This window comes from Saccopteryx leptura, chromosome 1, assembly GCF_036850995.1.
Source record: "Saccopteryx leptura isolate mSacLep1 chromosome 1, mSacLep1_pri_phased_curated, whole genome shotgun sequence".
Classification (NCBI taxonomy): domain Eukaryota; kingdom Metazoa; phylum Chordata; class Mammalia; order Chiroptera; family Emballonuridae; genus Saccopteryx; species Saccopteryx leptura.
In genome coordinates, this window is record NC_089503.1 from 315,547,633 (window position 1) to 315,570,545 (window position 22,913).

Sequence of the window (22,913 nt, forward strand, 5' to 3'; positions counted from 1 at the left end):
AAAATAATTAATAAATAACGATACAAGAAGGAACACTGTTTCGCGTACTCACAATTGTAAACCTGCTTTTCTACCTAATTTAGATACTGGTGCCTCTTTAAGGCGCGCATAAAGGGACATGATTAAGTGTCAAAAAGATATTCAAGACATAAGTGGGCAATTGCTACTTCCTCCCTGACTTAAGGGATGAAAAGGAACGGAAACGGTGCTGTATCTCTCCAGGACGTCCGCGTCACTTGGAGTTTTGGAAAACTCGACTCCACCTTCCCGGACGCGAAGCTCGGCCCCTCTCCACCACCCCAGCCCCTGAGCCCTCCCAGCCCGGCGCCGCGGAGGAAGGCGGGGTGGGTGTCCTGCTCCCGATTGGGCCGCCTGCCCGCTCATTTGCATGGGCCGAGGGGCGGGCCGGCGGTGCTGACGTCATGCAGGGAATGCCTGGGCTGGCGGCGAGGAGGCCGAGCGGAGTGCGCGAGCGGGCGCTAGAATAAGCGGCGCTGTGCCTGGGACCCCAGACCTCACACCCTGTACCCAGGTCCCCAGACCCTGCACCCCGGACCCCAACCGCGCACACCGACAGCCGCCGCAATGCACGATCTCGAGCGCGGCTGGAGCCTATCCTTCTCGGGCTGCGGTTTTCTAGGCTTCTACCACATCGGGGCGACCCGCTGCCTGAGCGAGCGCGCCCCGCACCTCCTCCGCGACGCGCGCATGTTTTTCGGTGCCTCGGCCGGGGCGCTGCACTGTGTCACCTTCCTCGCTGGTATCCCGCTTGGTACGTCCAGGGCCGCCAAGGGGCTCTTTGCCGGGAGGGGGCGCCCCCAGGCCTGGGCTGAGAGCGACTCGTCAAGGTTGCGGGGCGTCCAGGGGATCGGAGATTGGACAGGCATACGCAGGGTATATCCCGGGGGCCTCTGCAGACAGATGTTTCCTTCACGGTCTTCTCTTGCCTCACACGGGTGAGCTGGGTCGTCCCGCTTGGGAGGGGGAGCACCTACAGGTGCGGCTCCTCTGGGCGTGGGAACCCCGAGCGCCTCACCGCCCCAACCCCATTCTAGTGCCCCGGCTAGAAAGGAAGCCCCTTTCTGGGGTCTGAAAGGAGGGACACGCGACGCAGGAGACGGAGGGTGGAGCTGGTCCCCGCGGTCCCCGCCGTCCGCTTGGGAGGCGCTGGCCGAGCTGAGCTGCCGACGGGAAGGGCCGATTTGTCCTGGGTCCGCACAGGATGGGTGCTTTGGATTGTGCCCCAGGGCGGGCGCCTTCGTCCCTTTGGGGACTTAAGGGACTGGAGACACCACTACCACCTTCCCCAACCCTCTCCGGACGCCTTTGTTGCGGGCCAGCCCTCCAGGAGTTGGAAGCATATCCGGCAGAGGGCAACACTTCAGTTCTGGGCAGAATTGCTGGTTTGGAGTTGAGGAGGTTGGGGATATGTTGTGTGTGTGGAGGAGGGGTACAAAAGTTATCTTCTCTCCTTTTCCAGTGTTTCAGACCCTTGTGTGTGTGTGTGGGGGGGGACTGGAGTGGATCCCTGGACATACTCCATACCATAACCCCCTCCACACCCCACTCAGTGCCACTGGATATGAGATCCTGCCCATTCGAGTTTTGTTCTAATTAACGTCTGTGCATGTGGATGCCAGGGGAGAGAGTTGGATGTGGGGCTTGTGCCCAGCTGGCTCAAACTGCTAGGGTGCAGCATCCTGGGCCTGGGGTTCTGAGTCTGGGTAGAGCTGGAAGCAAGAGGCAGCATGGAGCTCTTGGCACCCAAAGGTCCCCAAATGGGAAGATAATGCACTTTATCAGTCCCTTTTATCTGAGATTTCTTAACAGTTTACTCTTTGCTCTACCAAGGGACTGCTGTGTTGGACATGGCTATCTGGGAGTGACTTTTCTCCTGGTGAGCAGGCATCTCCTGTCAGTAGGCACTGCCCTCCCATTGGAGCAGACCCTGGGCTGAGTGGGAGGTGGGGGTCAGGAGAGTGGCCACCCTGATTGCCTTCGTCCTGGGGAAGAGGAGCAAAGGGCAGGAATGTGACCACAGGGAGGATTCGACCTGCCACATGGCCAGTCCACACAACCTGGGCTGTAGCAGTGATAAAAGCCAGCCGTTGTACCCCAGGGTGACCTGCAGACACCACATGATTGAATGCTTAACTGGGACCAGATTCAAATGCATTGACCCCAGGACCTGAAGTGCGCTGACTTCAGTGTAGGGGTTTCTGATTGGCAGGGGACAGGTGCAGCCTGGGACTGTGCCCTGCAGCACAGGGGAGGCTCAGGGGCCACCAAGTCCCTGGAAAATGGGTCTGGAAGTTTTGGCGGAAGCTGTTCCCCAGATTCTTGCTTTAACCTCCTGCCTCATGTGGGAACCTACAAGGAGCATTTCCCAGGGGCTGGTACTAGGGCAGAGCTTCAGAGAGTGCATCTTAGCCGAGGCTGACCTGGAAGGAGAGCCTGGCAGGCCTGCCAGCTGTGTACCCATTTGCCCCTTCTGCCAGGGCTCAGTGGGGCCACATACCTAGGGAGAGCCAAGTCGGGTCAGGACAGGCTGGCACATGTCTGGCTTTCTGAATCCCAAGAATTCTGACTGGCTAGGCCTCGGGCTGGGATGGGTAGTCCTGCATGCCAGGCCAGCACTGGCCAGCCAGAGGGGGCCAGGCCAGGGAGTCAAGTCAAATGGAGCATGAATGTGCCCTGTGCCCACTAGACGGTCTGGTAATTCTGGTGGTAGAGGTTAAAGATTAAGTCTGGTTATTTACTAGATGCCTTCTCTAAGTCAGGCACTTTACAGGTTGTAGTGGATCTAACCCTCTGTCTCCAGAAGGTAGGGAAACACTGTCCTTCATTCAAAATGCACAGTCTCAGACTTTGAGAGGTAGTGACGTGACTTACCAAGGTCACTCAGCTAGTAAGAGGTGGAGGCAGGATTCCAGCACAGCTCTGGTGTCAGCCTGCAGTGTTCTGTGCTCCCTGCAGCGCCAGGCCCATCGTGCTAATACTGATGCTGAGCACTCGCTGGCTCCTAGCTTTTCGGTGGGGCTGGAGGTAAGGGGAGCTTGCCTGGGCCTCTGGAGGCTCTTCCGAGGCCAGGGCCTAGAGCGGCACCATCCAATAGAAATGTAGCACAAGCCACATATGTCATTTTACTTTTCCTAGTCGCAGGATGCAAAAAGTAAAAGACACAGATGAAATTAATTTTATGGATCCCAATATAGTCAAAACAGTATCAGTCCCCCATCTAATCCATATGAGACAATATTGAGATATTTTACGTTCTTTTTTTTGTCCTAAGCCTTTGAAACCCTGTGTTTCTTTTACACATCTCAGTTTGGACGAACCCCATGTGAAGGGCTCCATAGCCACATGAGAACACAGGCCTGGAGAAGAGGCTGCAGCTCCCCTGCTGTCTGGTTTCGAGTCTTGCTGCAGTCAGTCCCACCTGCAGGGTAGCACATCCTTTCCTGTATTTGTCTCCCACCCCCACAGACCGGACTCTGCAGATCCTCACAGACCTCGTCCGGAATGCCAGAAGCCGGAACATTGGGGTCCTCCACCCGTCCTTCAACCTGGGCAGGTACCTCCGAGAATCCCTCCACAGACACCTGCCAGCCAACATCCACCAGCTCATCTCTGGCAAAATATGCATCTCACTTACCAGAGTGTCCGATTGGGAAAACGTCCTGGTGTCTGATTTTCAGTCCAAAGAGGAAGTCGTGGATGTAAGCCCCGGGCTTCTCTGGGTGTTGTCAAAAAAAAGAAAGAAAGGCTGTTTTGTTTTGGAAGTGACACTGAGAGGGCTGTCGCAGGCCACCTGCCTCATTTCTTAAGATGCAGAAGAACATGGTTGACCATGGTGCTGTTCGCTTCCTGCCCCGTGTCATACACTCTGTGTGCCTCCAGGGGTCTGCTTCATAGCATATGTCTGTTCTAGGACAGTTTCAATGTCAAATAACACCTACCCAGCCTTCCAGACTTCTCATGACCACCTCCACCAGGGACCCTGTCTCATGGTGTCCTTCCTCCAGAGTGTAAGAGAGCAGCATCTCAGCAGCCAGTATCCTTGTTTCTGGGAGCTTTCTCTATGCAGCCAGCACACGTCTGTTCCCATACAAGTTCATTCTCTCAGTGAATCAGTGTTGTGTCCTGCTTAACCTGCTCTCTAGCACAGTGCTACTCAACATGTGGTCCCCCAACCAGCGTCAGCATCCCCTCGGAGCTTGTTAGATTGCACTCTCAGGCCCCGCCTTCAACCTGCTGCAGTAGAATTCTGGGCTGGGGTCCTTAGTCTGCGAGTCAGGAACCAGCTTTAGCTCTGATCTCATCCCTTCCCAGTTAGTCTTGGTTCTGTCTGCAATGGCCCATTGCGACTCGTGGGGAGTAGGGACAGGAAGTTGATGCCCACAGTGTTGTTAAGGAGCTTTTACTTAGGTTTGAAATAGAGTTGTGTAGGTTGGTTCATTGTTCATGCAGCTCTTTTCTTATAAAGTGCTTACTCTGTGCAAAGAGCAATACCAGATCTCTTATTCTTTTCACTTAGAAAGAGAGGGCCTCTCTAAAGACCCCGGGGAATAAAGGACAGACTGTTATGGCCCATGGTCTCACTGCCTTTTGTCTTCACAGGCCTTGCTTTGTTCCTCCTTCATCCCCTTCTTCTGTGGCTTCATCCCTCCTTCCTTTAGAGGCATGGTAAGTCTGCTTTTAAACTGTGTTTGCAGTTGTGGCCGGTTGGCTCAGCGGTAGAGCATTGGCCCGGCCTGTGGAAGTTTCGGTTTGATTCCCGGCCAGGGCACATAGGAGAAGCACCCATCTGCTTCTCCACCCTCCCCCCTCTCCTTCCTCTCTGTCTCTCTCTTCCCCTCCCGCAGCCAAGGCTCCATTGGAGCAACGTTGGCCCGGGTGCTGAGGAAAGCTCCATGGCCTCCACCTCAGGTGCTAGAATAGCTCTGGCCACAAGGGAGTAATGCCCCAGATAGGCAGAGCATCGCCCCCTTGTGGGCATGCCGGGTGGATCCCGGTTGGGTGCATGCGGGAGTCTATCTGACTGCCTCCCCGCTTCTAACTTTGGAAAAATACAATAAAAAATAAATAAATAAACAAACTGTGTTTGCGTCACTCCTGCCCGCAAGGTGCTTGGCATATGCACTCTAGGACCCCAAGGGCAGAGCTTGTGCCTCTCAGCCTTGAGACAGATTCCACAGCTGTCCACTGCCCCCGTCACTCTCCATCCCCCACCCCCAGCAGAACCAGCTTCACCAAGAATCCATTATCTGGCTATGTGTAAGGCAAACTGGTTCACTTAATCGTTACATGAGCACCAAGGATATGTGCCCCGTGGCCTAGTTAGAGCATAAGATGCTTAAGAATTGGCAACTCGCTTAAGGTAGAGCATCAGTCTTACGGGTGGAGAGTTTCAGTCCTCTCTGGGACTGACTATCCCTTTTAGCCTGGGTTTGGGGCAGATGCTGCTGACAATGCCCCGGTATGGTTCCATTCAACAAACATGTAAACACATATGGCTAGTTCTGAGCCCTGCACGGGCAGAGAAACAGAAGTGGAGGTCTCTGTTCTGCAGGCTCTGGACCCCGCGCTGGGCTGCGCTGAACCTGGGGGCAGCCTCCTTCTAGGGCAGCAGTTACCAAGCAAAGATGATTTGGTCCCCCCACCCTGGGATATCTGGCCGTATTTGGAAATAGCTGATGTTGTCACAACTGAAGGCAGTGCTCCTGGCCTTGGTTTGATAGGTGCAGACTGTCCAGATTGCGCCAGAACCTGCTTGCCTAGCTTGAAAGATGTGGATGCCAGAAACAAGTGCTCACAGTAACTAAGCCCAGAGGCCTCTTGTTGTGGGTGAGAGGGCTGTCTGGGTCCCAGCTTCGTGGTTTCATTTCAATCTCCAAAGTTCCTCAAGGCATTGCTTCTCTCTTTTTTATTTTTAAATTTTTATTTATTGCTTTTAGTGAGAGAGGAAGGGAGAGTAGAGAGAGAGAGAGGAACATCAATCTGTTCCTGTATGTACCCTGACCAGGGATCAGACCAGCAACCTCTGTGCTTCCGGACGATGCTCTAACCAAATGAGCTATCCCACCAGGGCTGGTTCTCACTGTTCAGGTGTGGGGAGAGATGAGCTCACAGGTGATGTATCTTGCCCAAGACTTCCCAAGCAGCATTCTGACTCGTATGGCCTCTTTAAGCAAATTACACAGGCACACTCCTGGGCACCTGCCTGAGCTCAGGGCTTGGCCATCACAACATGGGCTGGACTCCAGCCTCCGTTTGCCTCTCTGCCAGACACTTTTTGTGCAGTGCCCAGTCTTAATGATGGTATACAGCACTCCTGAGTGCCAGCCTGGAGCTAAGGATTTGTAGAAAGAGTGATCCCCAAGCCCAGTCCTTGCCCGGGATCAGCCCATGATGCTGAGATGCCTCTGCCCATAATCTGAAAAACACACCAAACACCAACTCAGAGCTTCTGTTGGGATGTTCTTTTTTCTCTCTTAAAAAGCGATACGTGGATGGAGGAGCGAGTGACAACATGCCCTTCTTTGATGCCAGAACGACCATCACTGTGTCCCCCTTCTATGGGGAGCATGACATCAGCCCTAAGGTCAAGTCTATGAACTTTCTTTCTGTGGATGTGACCAACCTCAATCTCTGCCTCTGCTCAGAGAACCTCTACCTGTTCAGCCGAGCACTGTTCCCCCCGGATGTCAAGGTGAGTGGGGGGCTGTGTATTCTGAGGGGGAAATGCAGCTCTTTGCTTCTCTGTTTGCCTGAGACCCACCAGTGTGGTTCTTTCTGCAAACAAACAAAACCAGGCCCCCCACTGAATAGGGACTCAGAGAAGATTCTCTTGTCCCAGAAGGTCAGCTCTGCCCCACTCTAATCATCAGGATCACCTGGGGACATTTAAACTGCGCTGCCATTCAGGGCCCATCTCCAGGGGCTGTGTTTTAAGTGCAGCCAGCTGTCTCTGTCCACAAGGTTCATACCTGTGGATTCAAGCATCCACAGATTCAATCAATCACAAGTCAAAAATATTGGGGGGGGGGGGATAAAAGAATTCCAGAAAATTCCAAAATGCAAAACTTGAATTTGCCACTTGCTGAGCCCTATGCTGAATCCACGTAAATGAAGTGGTGGTAGGTGTTTCCTGCCATAGCCTATATGCAGATATAGGTCATGTGCTAATTCTACATCATTTTGGTATCCAAGAGGGGCCCTAGAACCAGTCCCCCATGGATACTGGGGGACGCAGCCTGGGCAGTAGGCTTTGAGTTACTCAGGTGATACTTTGTGACCATCATCACAAACCACACTGCATTTGGTGGTTGCTGTCGTATGCCTTACCACCTCAAGGGTAAGAATATGTGTGGACTATGAGCACTTGGCCGTGCTTGGGCAAAGGAGGCTGCCAGGCAGTGTGCACCCCAGTGTGCCTCCTGCTGGAGGCATGGCCATGCAACAGCTGGTGTCTATGGTTTGCATGCAGACAAGTCGAAGAGGCAGCTGTTATTGTCCCAGTGATAACTAGGATAGGCCCCTGTCATGCTGGAGTGCCAGCAAAGTCTCCATGGACGGGTGTCAGTCATGCTGAGTCTCGTAGGAAAGGGGGACTTCTGTCTCCTGGGTACAGAGTCCCTTGTCCGTCCTGACTGTGGCCATTCCCGGCACAAGGAAGTGGCTCAGAGTTCAAAGGAGTATTTGGTTTAAATGAATGGTGTTTAGTGACACTTACCCTGTAGTTAACTTATTTGCTTTGCTTACAGGTGCTTGGAGAGATATGCCTTCGAGGGTATTTAGATGCGGTCAGGTTCTTGGAAGAAAATGGTATGTATGGGTAGGGAACAGACCAGCCCTTTCCATAAGCTTTCTGTTGGCAGCCTTGGTAAACCCGAGACTCTGTGAGTGACGTCACTCGGTGCTCACCACCCCTCACTGCCTGTTGTGCTCAGCCCACTCATTAGCCCCACGAGGTCAGAGGTCTTAGCCCCATTTTACAGATGGGGAAGTGGAGGCGTGGAGAACCAGGGACCACACTGCACTCTCTGTGGGGCAGAACTGGGATTTGAACCCGGGATGTCACAGCCCCAGGGCTCTTCTTCCACACTGTTACCTGTTTGGAGGCAGTTTGTTTTAAGGGCTGGGTGACAGGTGTGGGTGACGCTGCTGGACCAGCCGTCCCTTCTGAGATAAGTTCTGCCTTTGAGTCGTCCTGGCTTCTCTGGGCTGCAGGAGTTGTGTTCCAGAAATATTAAAGGGGAACCAAATATGAGATGTGTTTGTAACTATTTTTCTTTGGTACCAAAAGTTGGCTTGTGTATTGATCCTCTCAATTGATCTTTGGCCAAGACGGAGGAGATGTTTGATTGAAAGGACATAAACATATTAGGTACTCAGAAAATGTTTACTGTGCACCTTCTTGGTGCTGAGCAATTGGCGGTGTGCGGGGGACACTGCAGGGAACCAGCAGCCGTGGCCCCGGCCTCCAGGAGCGCAGTCTGCTCAGGAGCACAGACCCACAAGGGGCAGGAGGACAGGCAGAGCGCTGTGACAGAAAGATGCAGGATGCCATCAGGACACACAGGAGGGATCTGCTAGGCATGGGGGACGGGAGGGCTTCTAGGAGGATGAATCCATGCTGACACTTTAGGGATAAATAGGAGCATTCTAGGCATGTGGGCCATGGGAGTGAGGCCTGCCCGCAGCAGTGTGGTCTGTGGGAAGGGTGGAAAGAAGGCCTGTGTAACCGGAATGGCAGAGAGAGAGAGGCAGGCTAGGCCTTGTGGACATGGTGAGGGTTTGCACCCGCAGGAGTGAGGAAGGCCAGAGGGCAGCTGTGGAAGGCCCCTCTGGCTGCAGTGCAGAGAGGGTGACCAGCATCCAGGAGACCAGTGAGGCAGCTGGAGGCTCAGCGAGGTCTGTGGTGAGGGTAGTGGAAGGGGCCCGAGGGAACAGGATTTGGAGATGGCTGGCCAGAGATTCGGGAGGAGAAGGGTTTGAGGATGAAGCCCTGGCCTTTGGCTTCAGGAGCCGGGGTGGGGGACAGGAGGCTTGGCCCTGTACAGGTTCAGGGCACACAGGAGGGGGAGAGGGTTTGCAGGAAAGTGGGACGTGTGGAAATGTGGTGCCCCAGGGGCTTTGGGGGCAGTTGTGCAAGGAGGCAGCACAACTGTCAGGGTCTGAAGTTCTGGAGAGTAGTCTGACTGGGGATGAAATCTGGGAGCAATCTGGGTGTACCTGTAGGGGTGGACTCGGGTTTCTAGGTAACTCTGGGCAAGCCACCTTCCCGCCCTGGGCCTTCGCTTCCACAGCTATATTAAGGGGAGTTTGGATTAAATGATGTCCGGGTAATTTTCAGTCATTCTAAAGACTGGCGTGTGGCCTCGCGTTTGCATCACAGGTGCTGGGTTTGGTTTAAATATGTAAGCATGGTCGTCATCCAGGCTGGCCTCCCTGGGTCCTGTGGAGGACACGAGGGGTGGGGCAGCTGCTGCCCTTTGGGAACAGGTTCTGTACCTAAGGCACAGTGAAGCCCCAGAGGGTGAGCAGTGTGTCTAATAGAGGCCCCAGAAAGATCTATAGAGGAGCATGAATGGGAGCTCCATTTTAACAGGTGAGCCAGGGCAGCTGTGGACTTCTGAAACTAGCTGTTTCCCTGTCCCCACCCTCTGTGGCAATTCTAAGAGAGCAGAAGCCACTCGCTGGTGTCAGTCTCCGTGCCCTGACACTTGGGGCAGTACCTGCCCAAACTCCCTTACTGAATGCTGCTCTCAGGATATTGTGATGGAAAAGCAATGTCAGTGTAAAAAGCTTCCAAACCTGAAAGGATTTTTTATGAGTTATTTGAGCCAAATTGTCGACAATTGCCAGGAAGCAAAGTCTTAACGGATTGAGAAAGTGCTCTGGAAAATGGCAATTTCACCACTTATTTTATACATCAGAATCAAAGGGGAAGCCTAGGGTTTACATGAAGTTGACTGGTGATACATTAGCTAGGTGGGAGAAAACAGAGCAGGGGAAATCTCTTGGTTGGATAAAAAAATAAAAATGTATACGCTGAGACTTCTTTTACATAGGCAGAAATAAGATAGTTAACAGTTAACATTGTAACAGTTACAATGAAGGGATTTATTAGGTACTGCTCTGGTGGGATGCCTGCCCTGAGTGGAGCAGAAAAAGATTACTCTTATATTTCAAAGACATTATCAGGTACAATATTGTAACTGCAGAAGAAGACAGACAGGCTAGATTAAGGTAAGCATTGATCTTTGTTAAGAAAAATATCTCCCTAGGACAGGACTACCCATGATGAACTGTTCTTAGTTAGAAAGTTTTAGTTTCAGACCATCCTATGTGGTTACTTTAGGTCTCTGAGTCTGAGAGGCCACCATGCAAGGGCTCACGTGAGCTTCTCAGGTTTGGCATGTGGCCCCTTTTTCGCCTACAGTGCTGTCACCAATGTCAGGCCTGGGTTCACGTTGTGCTCTGCCACAGACTAGCTGTGTGGCTTTGGGTGAATCACTTAACCTTTTTGTGCTTCTGATTCCTCATCTGGAATGTGGAGGTGATAAGGGCTGTAGTTGAGTGACAGCTGCAAGCCTTGCATGCAGCTCTAACTCAGGGCCTGGGGTGCAAGACTCATCAGTGGTACAATACCAGTTGTTATAAACAACTTCATGAGTTCAACTTCATGAGTCCGCTCGTGGCAGTGGAGCCCATAGTAAGTGAGTGATGAGCCAGGAGCCCGACCCACGTCTCTGTGGCTTCAAAGCACCACGCTCCTTCCTCCCTGTGACAGCCCCCTGCCTCGTCTAGTTTTGCCTGTACTGAGCAAACTCCAGGCCTGCAGCTCCTGGCCGCTGCTGGCCTTCTCTGTCATTCGGTGGGTGGGTGGGTGAGGAATGACCCCTGCTGCTCAGACTCACCTAATGGTTTGTCCTCTGCCCTTTCTAGGCATCTGTGACAGGCCCCATCCATGCCTGAGTTTATCCCCGGAAGAGCCGGAGGCCCTTGTGTACCCCTGGGAGACTGTGAGCCTGGAGGCTTCCCCAGGGGCGGCTGCCTGGCCGATGAGGCCTGAGGGAGACGAACTGCTGGACCACCTGCGTCTCAACCTGTTGCCCTGGGACGAGAGCATCCTGGAGACGCTGTCACCCAAGCTCACTATAGGTGCCGACTCCTCTGGGTTGGGACTGTGAGGATATTGCTTTCTGTCACTAAGAGACTAAAAGGGCTCCTCTCCTGTGTGTTAGGGAGGAAGATGACACTGCCACAGGGGGAGAAGTGGGGCCCCCACCTCCTGGCACAGCCTCCCCCACCCAGGCACCTTGCAAGCATCTGTTCCCATGTGGACATAGGCAGAAAAAACTCTAGCTGAGCCTGTTTGGTGTTAACCAGGCCTGCTCTCAGCTTTGGGTTTTAGGGGCCCCAAGGCTGGGCCCCGTCTTTCAGAACACCTGCCTGTGTTGTGTCCCCATCTTTCTTGAGGACCCTCTCTTGATTTTTCCCCCTTTCCCCCAGACCTACAGTTTTGAACTTTTCCTTGAATGACAGTGGTGTATTTTATCATGTCATCAAATATCAGACAGACACTTGAGTGCACAAGCCAGTTTCTAGTGGGGCATGCAGAGAGATTTAAAGATGAACAGGACAAGGTCCTGGCCCCTGAGGCACTAATGCCCAGGAGTTGCAGTCACCAGCAGCTGTACAGGTTACTGTGATTGAGGCAGCGGGAGGTTTACAGAGGGGAAACAAGGCCAGGAGCTCCAGGCAGCAGATGAGCCCAGCCAAAGGTATTTGAGTGGTTTGTGTACTCCACAGACAGAGCCAGCTGAAGGGAGCCGTCCCTGTGGAGCCCTGGACCTGTAGGCTGTCCCAGGCTCTTCTGGCCGCATCCCCCACTCGCTTGTGTCTGTGAATGCTGCCAAGATTTCTGAGCACCACCTGGTGGTAAGGTGGTGTGGTTTTTACACTGGTAGGAAATAAACCCCCCAAATTGTGTTTTCCAGCACTGAGTGAGGCAGTGAAACACCGGGGTGGCTACATGAGCAAGATTCGTAACTTCTTACCTGTTAAGATCATGTCTTACATGATGCTGCCCTGCACGCTGCCCGTGGAGTCTGCAGTCGCTGTGGTCCAGCGGTGAGCGTTTTGGATGGCTTTGTGTGTCCATCATGGGGTTAGTGAGGATTAAATGAGAGTTCACGTAAGGCCCCAAGTCCAGGGCCTGGGTTCTTGTGTGGAGGGGAGGAGGTCACAGTCCTTTGGGACCGTCCGTGAGATGTGCCTCATGGGTAAGCCGTTTCCCAGCCCACCTCCCTTCTCATTGCTGTTGTAGTCGTGTCCCTTCCCATAGGTCTGTTCTTTTATTTGGAGAAGGTTACCAGGCAAACCAAACATATGAGCATGCTGAGATCCTAGGCATTTGTTTTACTCAGCTCTCTTCAAATTGACTTGTGTGTTTACTTTCTTTTTACTGACTTCATCTAGCATGTCCTTCAGTCCATCTTTTAAAGTCCAGCCCATCCTTTGAAATGCAGCCCATCCTTTGAAATGCAGCTCCGTTCTCCCACCCTTAGTGAATCCTCCCAGGTTCCTTCCCCACCCGACCGGATTAGCCTCCTGCTCTCACTCCTTCTTGTCCTGGGTTGAGGTTCAGGCATTTATCAAAGTCCAGACATGGATTTGTTTTGTGTCCAGCGGGCTGGGAGTCTGTGGGGGGCAGCAGTCAGGTCTCTGCAGCAGAGTCCTCTACTGTACTCACACGTGGCTGGGCGCAGCGGGGCCAGGTGGAGTAAGTGGTGTCTTCACTCCACACTTCAAGCATCTTGCCACAGACAAATAGAACCCCAGGAAACCAAAGCCTTCTCCTTTGATTCCCATGTCAGTCCCTTGAGCTTTCCTGAATCAAAAGTGTCCTAACTTTGGGCTCTAGGTCAGCTTGCCCCAAATCCACCTTTCTGGGGATTTATCAGACTGGGATTGGAAGTGGCCTTGGCAGTTTGCCTGGACAGGGGGTGTTGTGGACAGAGATGCCTTTTGTTCAGTTTTTGTTTGGTGCTCTTTGTTTTGGCTTGTCTTCATGCTGACACGGTGTGTGTGTGTGTGTGTGTGTGTGTGTGTGTGTGTGTGTGTGTGTGTGTGTCTTGTTTTATTCCTGCAGACTGGTGATGTGGCTCCCAGACCTTCCTGATGACATCCAGTGGCTGCAGTCGGTCACCTCCCAGGTTTGTTCCCGAGTGGTGACACACCTACTCCCCACTTCCAGGTAAATGGTTTATGGGTCTGATAGATGTCCCTTTCACCTGATTAGGCCTTTTGTACCATTCTAGAAACACTGCTGAGTACCCGCTAGGTGACAGGCGCTCATCCTTTGGTGCAGGGGGCCCTGCCTTGTGTGCGGCAGCTGAGTGAATCAGAGGTCCTGGTGTGTCTGCTGAAAGCTAACCAAGACCTTCCTGAACAGGCAGCTGCAGGGCCCAGTTTTGATGGCAAGAGCAGAGAGGGGCAGAGGGGACAGGTCTAGGTCAGGAGTGTCCGGGAGCATTGCTTTGCCTCAAGGAAGTAGCTCTGGGTGCCTGCAGCATGGGGTGGGGGTGGGGAACGGAGGGGCTGGTGCCTGGCCTGGCGGCATATTAATGAGACTTCCTTTCTGACCTCAGACTTGCCGAATCCCTGGCTCATCACGGGGCCCTGAAATCCGTGTCATGACACGGCCCGATGACGCTGCTGCTCTCCGAATTCTTCACAGATTCCTAGCATGGATAGCTTTGTTCCAGTTATGAGGGTTGAATCTTATTCTGAAAGTCGTGGGCCTCAGCTTTCTCACCTGTTCAACACGGGAGATCCTTGCCTCCTCATTGGGTTTCTGTGAAGCTTTGGGAACAGTACTGGACACGTGGTGGGCACTCAGGAGGCAGATGTGGAAGGATTTAAAGTGGGGGGTGGCAGGATCCGGTTTGCACTGGGAATGACCACAGTGACCTTGTGGAGGAGGCTGGATCTCGGGACTTGAGTGGCAGCAGGCTCACCAGTGAGAGGGCAGCTGCACTGGCCCAGGCAAGGAAAGGGGAGGGGGTGGGTCAAGTCTCAATAGAACCCGTGGAACTGAGAAGTGTCTATAGCCTTCAGGACCCTAAAGAGGTGCCGGTTGGAGCACTGGGGCCTGCCCACATCCTGAGGGAGTGGGGCAGCCAGTTGGAAGGAGGAGGCTGGGGGCAGGGTAGATTGCCTTCAGTATGGGGAGGGGGTGGGGAATGGAGTGAGGGGACCTGGCAGGACGGCTGTTGTGTGGGCTCCATCACGCCTGTGGAAGTCCAGTGGGAGGTGTCCAGGTGTCCACAGGCTTGCAAGCCTGGTTTGGTGGCACCGGCCCAGTGCTGAGATGCAGGGGAAGCTGTGTCTGGGCTGGGCTACCTGCAGTGCCCAGAGTGTGTGTGGCGGTGTGCACTCAGTGTCGGCAGTGTCTGTCTGTGCTCGTGGAGACTGAAGATGGCAGCCGGGTTAGCGTCTTGATTTGTTCGGATCCCAAACGCTTGGCAACAGCTGTCCCCAAACAAACCAGAGCATGATGGTCCCTGCAGGCCTCCCTGCTCCCTGTGCCTGCCCCGGGTACCTGCTCCCCATGGACCCGGGTGCCTGTCCTGTGGACTGTCCCAACAGACTCCAAAGCTGAGGCTGCCCAGCAATCCATCCTCCAGTCCAGCCTAAACCTCTTGGGCAGCGAGTCTGTGCTGGGGGCTGTCTTATCCTGTGGCCCTCAGCTGTCACAGAGCGAGGTCCTAGAATGGCCGGTGTTTGGACAGGGGGATCTTGGGGCTGGGGGCTGGGCTGCCCTCTGTGCAATCTTGGTGGTTGGAGGGAAGAGAGGAGCGTACAGGAAATGGTGAGGCAGGAGGGGCCACCATCCTTCTCCAAGAAGGCCACTGCTGGTCAGGGGGCATTAAATGATAGTAGTAACTTATTTACATTTTAAAACACCTTTTTGACCCAACCTAAATTTGATAAAGTTTTATATAAAATATAAGGGAATCTTATTATCTGTTGAATTATATATTATGTGAGTCAGTGAGATGTTTATAGAAAAAAACTTTTAAAAATCCAGAGCACAAGACAGTCCCCCAGCCCCCCAGGCAGGAGCCAGACACAACAGGCTTGGCCTCCTTTCCACTGGTGCCCTCAACTTGGACTTGGCTTATTTTCTCCTGAGCCTCTGGTCTGCTTTCCTTTTGTCTCAGCCCTAACCCATCCCCTATCCCCAACCTTCTTGGAGACAAGCAAGAGACAAGGACCTCCCTTCTCCCAGGTGTGGTAATTTGTTGGCAAGCACAATGTACTATACTCAAGCGGAATTGTGTGTGTCTTTTTTCTTCTTTTTACACATTTAAGTATTACAGAAAGAAAATCAGTGATAAGCTCAGAATCCCAAATGTTGGGACAGAAAGCTGCAACTCTCCCCTACATTGTGTAAGTGTCCCTGGAGTCAGAGAACCAGCAAGTTCAGACAAGGCACGTAGGAAGACAAACCCTTTAAAAGGGAATGAGGTTCTGGGGCCAACCCTACATGAGCCTGGTTCTCTTGAGCTGTGAACTCCTAGGAGGCAGGGATGACTCTGCAAAGATAAGAGAGTCATAGCCTAACACAGAGAACTCCTGTGGGACTTCTTCCTGTCTCCTTGTGTCCCCAGGGCGAGTGAGTGCCTGGGGTCCCTGTTCTGGTAGTGCTCACCCCTTACTGAGGCAAGAGCTGGTGAGTGATGGGCTCTCCCCACCTCCCGGGCCCCAGAACAAGGCACTGTCCTCTTGCTGAGCTTGCCTGGAGGTGGGGGAGGCCACACCTGACACCCACCTGGACTTGTAACCCACCTTGCACCTTCCTTCCCTGACTCAAGTTTCCCAGTCTGCTTTTCTATCAGAACCACAGGTGTCACTACACTTTACTATTTTACAGTAACCAATGTTTTCTTACAGATATATACTTGACTTTTGCGATCTTCACCAGGAAAGAAATATGTTCAATGGTGGATAAGATTACATGGAAACTTATCTTTCTAGTTTTTGAAATTACTCAACCTTCCTACAATGAGCATATGTTTTATAACATTTTTTAAAATGTGCTTTAAGACAAAGGGGTGCAACATTTATTTAGAAATGGCCAAGGCTCCCCAGACCTGTGCCTTAAGTGCCACCCTCCCCATACCCTGCAGGCTCTCAGCTCTGCAGGGCTTTCTCTCCTGCAGATAAAAGTAAACGTTCTCAAGTCCCTCCTACCTGATCAGATAAAGCCCTCCCTTTCTTTATGGTACATTTAGGCTTTGCAGTACTCACTATCAGGAGTAACCCATGTGTACTCTAATTAATGACAGGGAGCAACAGTCTTTATTTGGCAAACAGCAAAACGTGCGCCCAGTCTCGTTAGAATACAATGTGTTGGGGTGTGTATGTGTGTGTGTGTGTGTGTGTGTGTGTGTGTGTGTGTGTAACAGAAAGAAGACAGAAGGAACATGTATACCAGGGATCCCCAAACATTTTACACAGGGGGCCAGTTCACTGTCCCTCAGACCGTTGGAGGGCCGGACTATAAAAAAACAAAACTATAAACAAATCCCTATGCACACTGCACGTATCTTATTTTAAAGTAAAAAACAAAACGGGAACAAATATATTTAAAATAAAGAATGAGTAAATTTAAATCAACAAACTGATCAATATTTCAATGGGAACTATGGGCTTGCTTTTGGCTAATGAGATGGTCAATGTGCTCCTTTCACTGACCACCAATGAAAGAAGTGCCCTTTCCAGAAGTGCGGTGGGGGCCGGATAAATGGCCTCAGGGGGCCGCATGTGGCCCGCGGGCCATAGTTTGGGGAGCCCTGATGTATACAGATACTGTCAGTGGTTATCACATTCTACTTTATTGTACCTACATGTTTTCTCCAATTTTCTATGTGAACATATATTCTTTTTGTCAGAAAAGAACTCATAATAAATGTGGTATTTAGAATGCTTTCCCTTGATTCTGTGTTCTTCCCAAGGAGACATGGTGTTGCTTTTCTTCCCTTACAGTTGGGCTCCTTTAAGACACTCCCATCTTTGCTCACCAGATGGCTGCACCAGGTCAAGTGGCATGCATGTGCCCCTTCCTGGACACTGTGGACCAGACCCTCTTAGAATCCCTCTGGGAACCCAGACTGAATGGGCTCCTTCTCCATCCTGGGTGCCAAATGTTGGGACAGAAAGTTGCAACTCTCCCCTACATTGTGTAAGTGTCCCTGGAGTCAGAGAACCAGCAAGTTCAGACAAGGCACGTAGGAAGACAAACCCTTTAAAAGGGAATGCGATTCCCTTTAAAAGGCTCTGCACACTCTGCAGAGCAGGGAGCAAGTAGGTACGTCTGAGCTTCCCTGCTCTGTGTAGTGTGCAAAGCCACTCCTGGCAGGGTGGTCCTTGAAGTGAACAGGCCCTCCTTGCCCCAGTCCTCAGCTCAGGCCCATGTACCCACCTTCCCCCCCCCCCCGGCTGACTCCATCTGGCCATCCCTCAGCTGTACCCCAACATAACCCCACCAGGGCAGAGCTCAGCTCCCTGATCAGTTTCCCTGTGTCTATCAGCTTCCAAGTCACCTGGGCCAGGAGCTCGGCCTCATGGCCTCTGGGACGTAGGGTCTGACCCTACGGAACCAGTGTAGTCACTAGACTGTGTTTCTACTCCTGACAGGGCCAGACCAGCACTTCATAAACTGTTTTCTGGAAGGCCCGCACATATCATTAGGTGATTTGATCAGCTGGGACAGGCTGGGTTAGGCTGCATTTAACAAAACCCCCCAAAGGGGTTATTCTTCATTCTACATGCCAGTCATTCTTGACCCAGCCTGAAGCTGTCCCACCATCTGGAGGGGCACTTACTGCATGGCCAGGGTGGGGTGGGAGATCTGGTGCTGAAAGGTTTTCATCCAGAAGTGACCTCTATCCCTTCAGGTCATGACTTGTTGACCAAAGCAAGTCACATGGATGGGGGTAGGGAAATGCAATTCTACCTTTTGCATGGGAAATGCTGGTGAACGGCAGCACTGAAGGCTGCAAAAAGCCTCAGAATAAGGAACCAAAGGTCTCTGGGGTCCAACAAACTCAGGAACTAGTGGATTAAAGAAAGTGACAGAGGTACACTACTGCAGGACTTCTCAGAGCTTTTAAAATATTAATGTATATTGTGACTGTCAGAGATAGTGTTTGAAGATAAAGCTGTGACCTCGTGTTTCTGAGGTGTCCTCTGTCACTGGCCCAGTGCCTTGTACACAATGTGTGCTCAAATATTTGGCTTGTGACTCTTGAAATCTGCAGGTCAACCTCCTGGCTCACCTGTGAGAAGGAGGTTACTCGAGAATACGGGGGGAAGAAGTGCAGGAAGAAAATCTGCACTTATTCAGTGTTGATGTGCAGGCCCCATGCTTTATCTCACTAACTCATCTGATACCCTTATGCCTTAGGAACTGCTATCACCTCATTTTATAGATGGGGAAACTGAGGACCAGGCACCTGAAAGAATCAATTTCAAGTTAGTGTCTAGTTTGTGTGACTTGTGCTTAAAATTTGCTCAGTCTCCTACTTTATTTATCTTTGGTCATCTCTGTCAAAGTTTTCACACCTAGCCCTGGCCGGTTGGCTCAGCGGTAGAGCGTCGGCCTAGCGTGCGGAGGACCCGGGTTCGATTCCTGGCCAGGGCACACAGGAGAAGCGCCCATTTGCTTCTCCACCCCTCCGCCGCACTTTCCTCTCTGTCTCTCTCTTCCCCTCCCGCAGCCAAGGCTCCATTGGAGCAAAGATGGCCCGGGCGCTGGGGATGGCTCTGTGGCCTCTGCCTCAGGCGCTAGAGTGGCTCTGGTCGCAATATGGCGACGCCCAGGATGGGCAGAGCATCGCCCCCTGGTGGGCAGAGCGTCGCCCCATGGTGGGCGTGCCGGGTGGATCCCGGTCGGGCGCATGCGGGAGTCTGTCTGACTGTCTCTCCCCGTTTCCAGCTTCAGAAAAATGAAAAAAAAAAAAAAAAAAAAAAAAAAAAGTTTTCACACCTAAAATAGCCTTTCAGGCCTGAGCCGGGGTGGGGTGGGGAGCCAGCAGGACCCTCACAGACTTACTTCGGTGGCCAGGGGAAGGTTTCCTGGGTCCTGGAACCTGAGCCTGTGGACTCTGAGCCCAGGTCACTCAAGAGTTCTGCCAGGTAAAAACGGCCATATTCTGAGCTTCTCTTCACAGGGACACCTGGTGGCTGCAGCCTGTTTTGTAGGCTCCAGCCCCTTTTTAAAAAAATGCCAGGAGAGGGGAAGTCAGGGCTGAGAAGCTTCTGAGCCATCGTCTACTAAATTTAGCCCAGCACTCCGTCTAGTCCCTGGGTGTTGTGGGCATTGCTCAGAGGTGGCTAAGAACACGAGACCACATCAGACTCTCCTGTGTTTGGGTCTCACCTGGATGTAAGGTATCAGTCTCTCTCTGAGCCTGTTTTATCTCCTACAAAAGGCCACCTTAGTGGGAAGGTGAAATAAAACCATTCATGAAAAGCACTTAGCACCGTGCATGGCACACAGCTATGGGGACAGCCAGTCCTTGGTGAGTGCACTCCTGCTCTGAGCACAACTTTACCTCTATTAATTCTAGGAGGTGCATACTGTTACTACCCCCATGTTACAAAAGAGGAAACTGACTCAGAGAGGTATGTGCCTTGCTGAAGGCCACACAGAAGTGGTAGGGAGAATCGTGACTGAACCACAGCAGGCCGTCATAAAGCCGTTCTTGTAATTAAATATGGTGCTTCTGACCCCCTGGCAAGTGGACATTCAAGACAGGCTTTTAAAAGCCTGTAATGCCCAGACCTATTACTTCCTAGTGTGAAATATAAACTGAGTTTTAAAATCTTTCATAGAACTGGCAGAGTCCTTAGCAATACCATCCCCTTATTTTATAGAGGAGGAATCTGATACTTAGAGAGGTTGTGACCTGCCTGAGGTCATACAGCTAATTATAGGCCCCTTCTTCTACCAGCTCACATCCCAAGCCCTTTCCTCTGCCTCTTGAGCCTGTGCACAGGCCCAGAAGCCTTCCCACCAGGCCTGACCCCCCAAACCATCCTCCTTTCTTGGGAGACTGTCCTGCCGGCCTTGTGTGCACTAACATCCTTGTCCCACTCCTGCTGATGCCTTGCCTCCTCCTCTTACGTCCCTTGCTGCTCTGTTCCTCTCCCAAGATTTCTGACCAGGTTTCATATAAGCATGTTAACAGACCCATGTTTTCAATGAGTTTTGAAAATAGTGGTGAAGAAAGACATGGAAACAAAGAATGTTTCAATGAGGGGTTCTCAAACTTAGTGAGCAAAAGAATTGCCTGACACACCTTAAAATTCAGATTTCCAAGTTCTTTCCAGAAATTCTGATTCAGCAGGTCAGGGCTGAGGCCCAGGAAGGTGTGTCTTTAACAATCATCCCAGAGGGTCTCTCACATGTTCCCCGGGACACTGATGTGGGCGGAACACTTGGTGACGGTAGGGGTGGGGATGTGACTGTCTTGGGCAGCATGGCCAGCAGTGGGCTGAGCCGGGCATCCCAGGCCAAGGGGCCACGGAAAGGCATCCTAGGCAGAAGGAACAGTATGAGAAAAACCACAGGGCTGGGGTGAAGGGAAGACTGTGTCACCTCCGTTTCCCAGTGGCGTTGACTATACACTGAGCCAGCACTGCACTAAGTACTGTGGACACAGTGGTGAATAAAGTAGGTTGGACTGGGGGCATCTTGGAGGACCTGGTGTGTCTGCAGTGGCAGGATGACCTCTCTCTTGACCTCCCTCCTGGGTCCACTCCCAGCTCTCAAGTCTGTCTTTGTGGATGGGTGACATCTGCTTAGAGCTGCAGCTGTCTGCCCCAGTCTAGGGTCGGAGAGCAGTAATTCTGCACTTATTCACTGAGGCCACTGCTACATGCCGAAAGTGGGGAGCCTCAGCACTTCGCATGAGCATGGGGACAACGCATCACCCACTGGGCAGGAGTGCCAGGAGGGATGAGAAAGAGATGTGGGTTTAGACTTGGCGCACCCACCAGCTGCTGTGGCCTCTCCCCGAGGAAACTCCTGACACCTGCTACTGGCAGATCTGGAGACTCACGCAGAACCGCGCTGTAAGCGTCATTGGACGCTCTGTGCAAACGCCTTCTCCAGGCCCCAGGGCTTCCCGGCGTCCACGTGAACATCCGGGTTACAGGCGCTTAAAGGTCCAATGAGCGGAAGCATCGAGAGCCAGGAGGCGGGGCTAATGCGGGGCATCATGGCCGCCCCCAGTGCGCGGTACCCGGGAGCTTGTGGGTGGTTCGCTGATCGGTAGCTCCACCACCGCGCACCGGACCTCTGCTCTCACCAGCCGAGCCTTGGTTGGACTCGGGCAGCTCTGCGAGGCAGCGGTCGGAGAGGGAGCCATGGGGACGGTGCACGCCCGGGTAAGAGGCCCAGCGGGCTGAGTGACCTCTGGGCGGGCGCTGCGGGGAGACAATCTCGCGGCTGCTCCCGGGGGTGTGCCGTGGCGAGGAGGCTCCGAGGGCGGCTGGGCCCGGAGGCCGCCGTGGAATGGAGCCGGGCGCTCCGTGTTCAGTGCCCCCGCGGGCCTGTTGCAGGAGGCCGTAAAGGTGCCGCCAGCGGGTCTTGCCGACCTCTGAGCAGGAAACCCTTAGTCCGAGGAGGGGTGTGACTCGCCCAAGGTGACTCGACGAGGCGGTGGCCCAGAAAGCAGTAGCGAAGTTCCCGTGATGTCTTGGAGCAGAGTCATTAAGTTTTTCTTTCCATGACTTGACCTCTCTACCTTCAGCCGTTTCGGGTGTCCCCTCACCCCTCTCTCTCTCTCCAGTCTCTCGATCCTCCGCTGCGTACCCAACCTAGACCCATTTTCAGTCCTCTCTACTTTCTACCATCCTAGACGGAACCTCTCAATGCACTAGTCCTTCCTTTTAAAATAATAGTATCTACTCTCCAGGCTGTTGCGAGAATTAGAAGCCTCTCTTAGGTGGGTGCGTGGCGCGAACCAACTGCTTGCCAAACTGCTCTCCTTTACCCTGATTTTAACCGAGGACCTGAGAATGAGTCTTTGCCCAGGGTCACACAGAGCCTCAGTATGTTCCAAAACTCAGATCTCCCGAGTCCTAGCCCTCAATACAACTTCCCTGCTACAACACGGATTGTTTCAAGTGCCCTGCTCCAAGGTTTTCAGTAGTTTCCCCATTGTCTTCCAAAAGAACTTAGCACAGACTTCTCTGCCTGGCATCCGGTATAGGACTTCACAGATCTTTTATTCAAATGAAACACTTGTTGCTCTTATGACACAGTCTGGACTCTATGGTGCCACCCAGTTCCCTCCGCAGTCCCCCGCTCCACAACCATCATTAGCTGTCAGGATGTTCCCGTCTTTTAGAACTCGGTTCAGGTCACTTGCCTACATAGACCTCCTCCTTATCTCCCCTCGTTTGGGTGCGCTACTCAGTTCCTTGACATTTTTTCCTCTGGTGCCCTGTTTTAGGTCTGTTTGCATTTTTGTTTTATCCTTTTTAGATTCTCAGTTTCTAGATGTTATGGTAGGACCTACATCTTACTTGGCTTTCATCCTATGTAGCATCTTGAACAAAGTAAGCATTCATTCATTTATTCAAGTGATATTTACCAATGGGTTGCTATGTGTTTGGCACTGTTGGAAGTGCTAGGGATATGGAAAAAAAGTTTCTGCTTTTTATTCAGTTCCATAAGTGCTAAAATTGCTGGCTTCTTTGATTAACGTATTGAGGAACAATGTTTTAACTTAACTTGACCTTTCTATTCCACTAGCTGGTGTTACATGAACATGGTCAAGTATCCTCATGCATATGTGAAACAAAAGTTTTGTGAAACAGTATTT

The 22,913-nt window shown here is 52.3% G+C and overlaps 2 protein-coding genes across 2 annotated transcripts in view; both read left to right on the plus strand.

Annotated features, from left to right (window-relative positions):
* The first annotated feature begins 441 nt into the window (after positions 1–441).
* PNPLA3 (patatin like phospholipase domain containing 3) lies at positions 442–14,801 on the plus strand. Its single transcript, XM_066358622.1, has 9 exons — positions 442–772; positions 3,487–3,719; positions 4,621–4,686; positions 6,503–6,712; positions 7,767–7,827; positions 10,954–11,169; positions 12,009–12,141; positions 13,163–13,267; positions 13,662–14,801. Exons 1-9 carry the CDS (start codon positions 586–588, stop codon positions 13,708–13,710), a joined length of 1,260 nt encoding a protein of 419 aa, XP_066214719.1. The 5' UTR covers positions 442–585; the 3' UTR covers positions 13,711–14,801.
* Positions 14,802–21,274: 6,473 nt separating this feature from the next.
* Positions 21,275–22,913, plus strand: part of SAMM50 (SAMM50 sorting and assembly machinery component) — a 29,211-nt gene continuing 27,572 nt past the window's right edge. Inside the window, exon 1 of the mRNA XM_066358624.1 lies at positions 21,275–21,471. Within this exon, the coding sequence (XP_066214721.1) occupies positions 21,451–21,471 (21 nt within the window). The 5' untranslated portion in view covers positions 21,275–21,450. The remainder of the gene's footprint in view (positions 21,472–22,913) is intronic.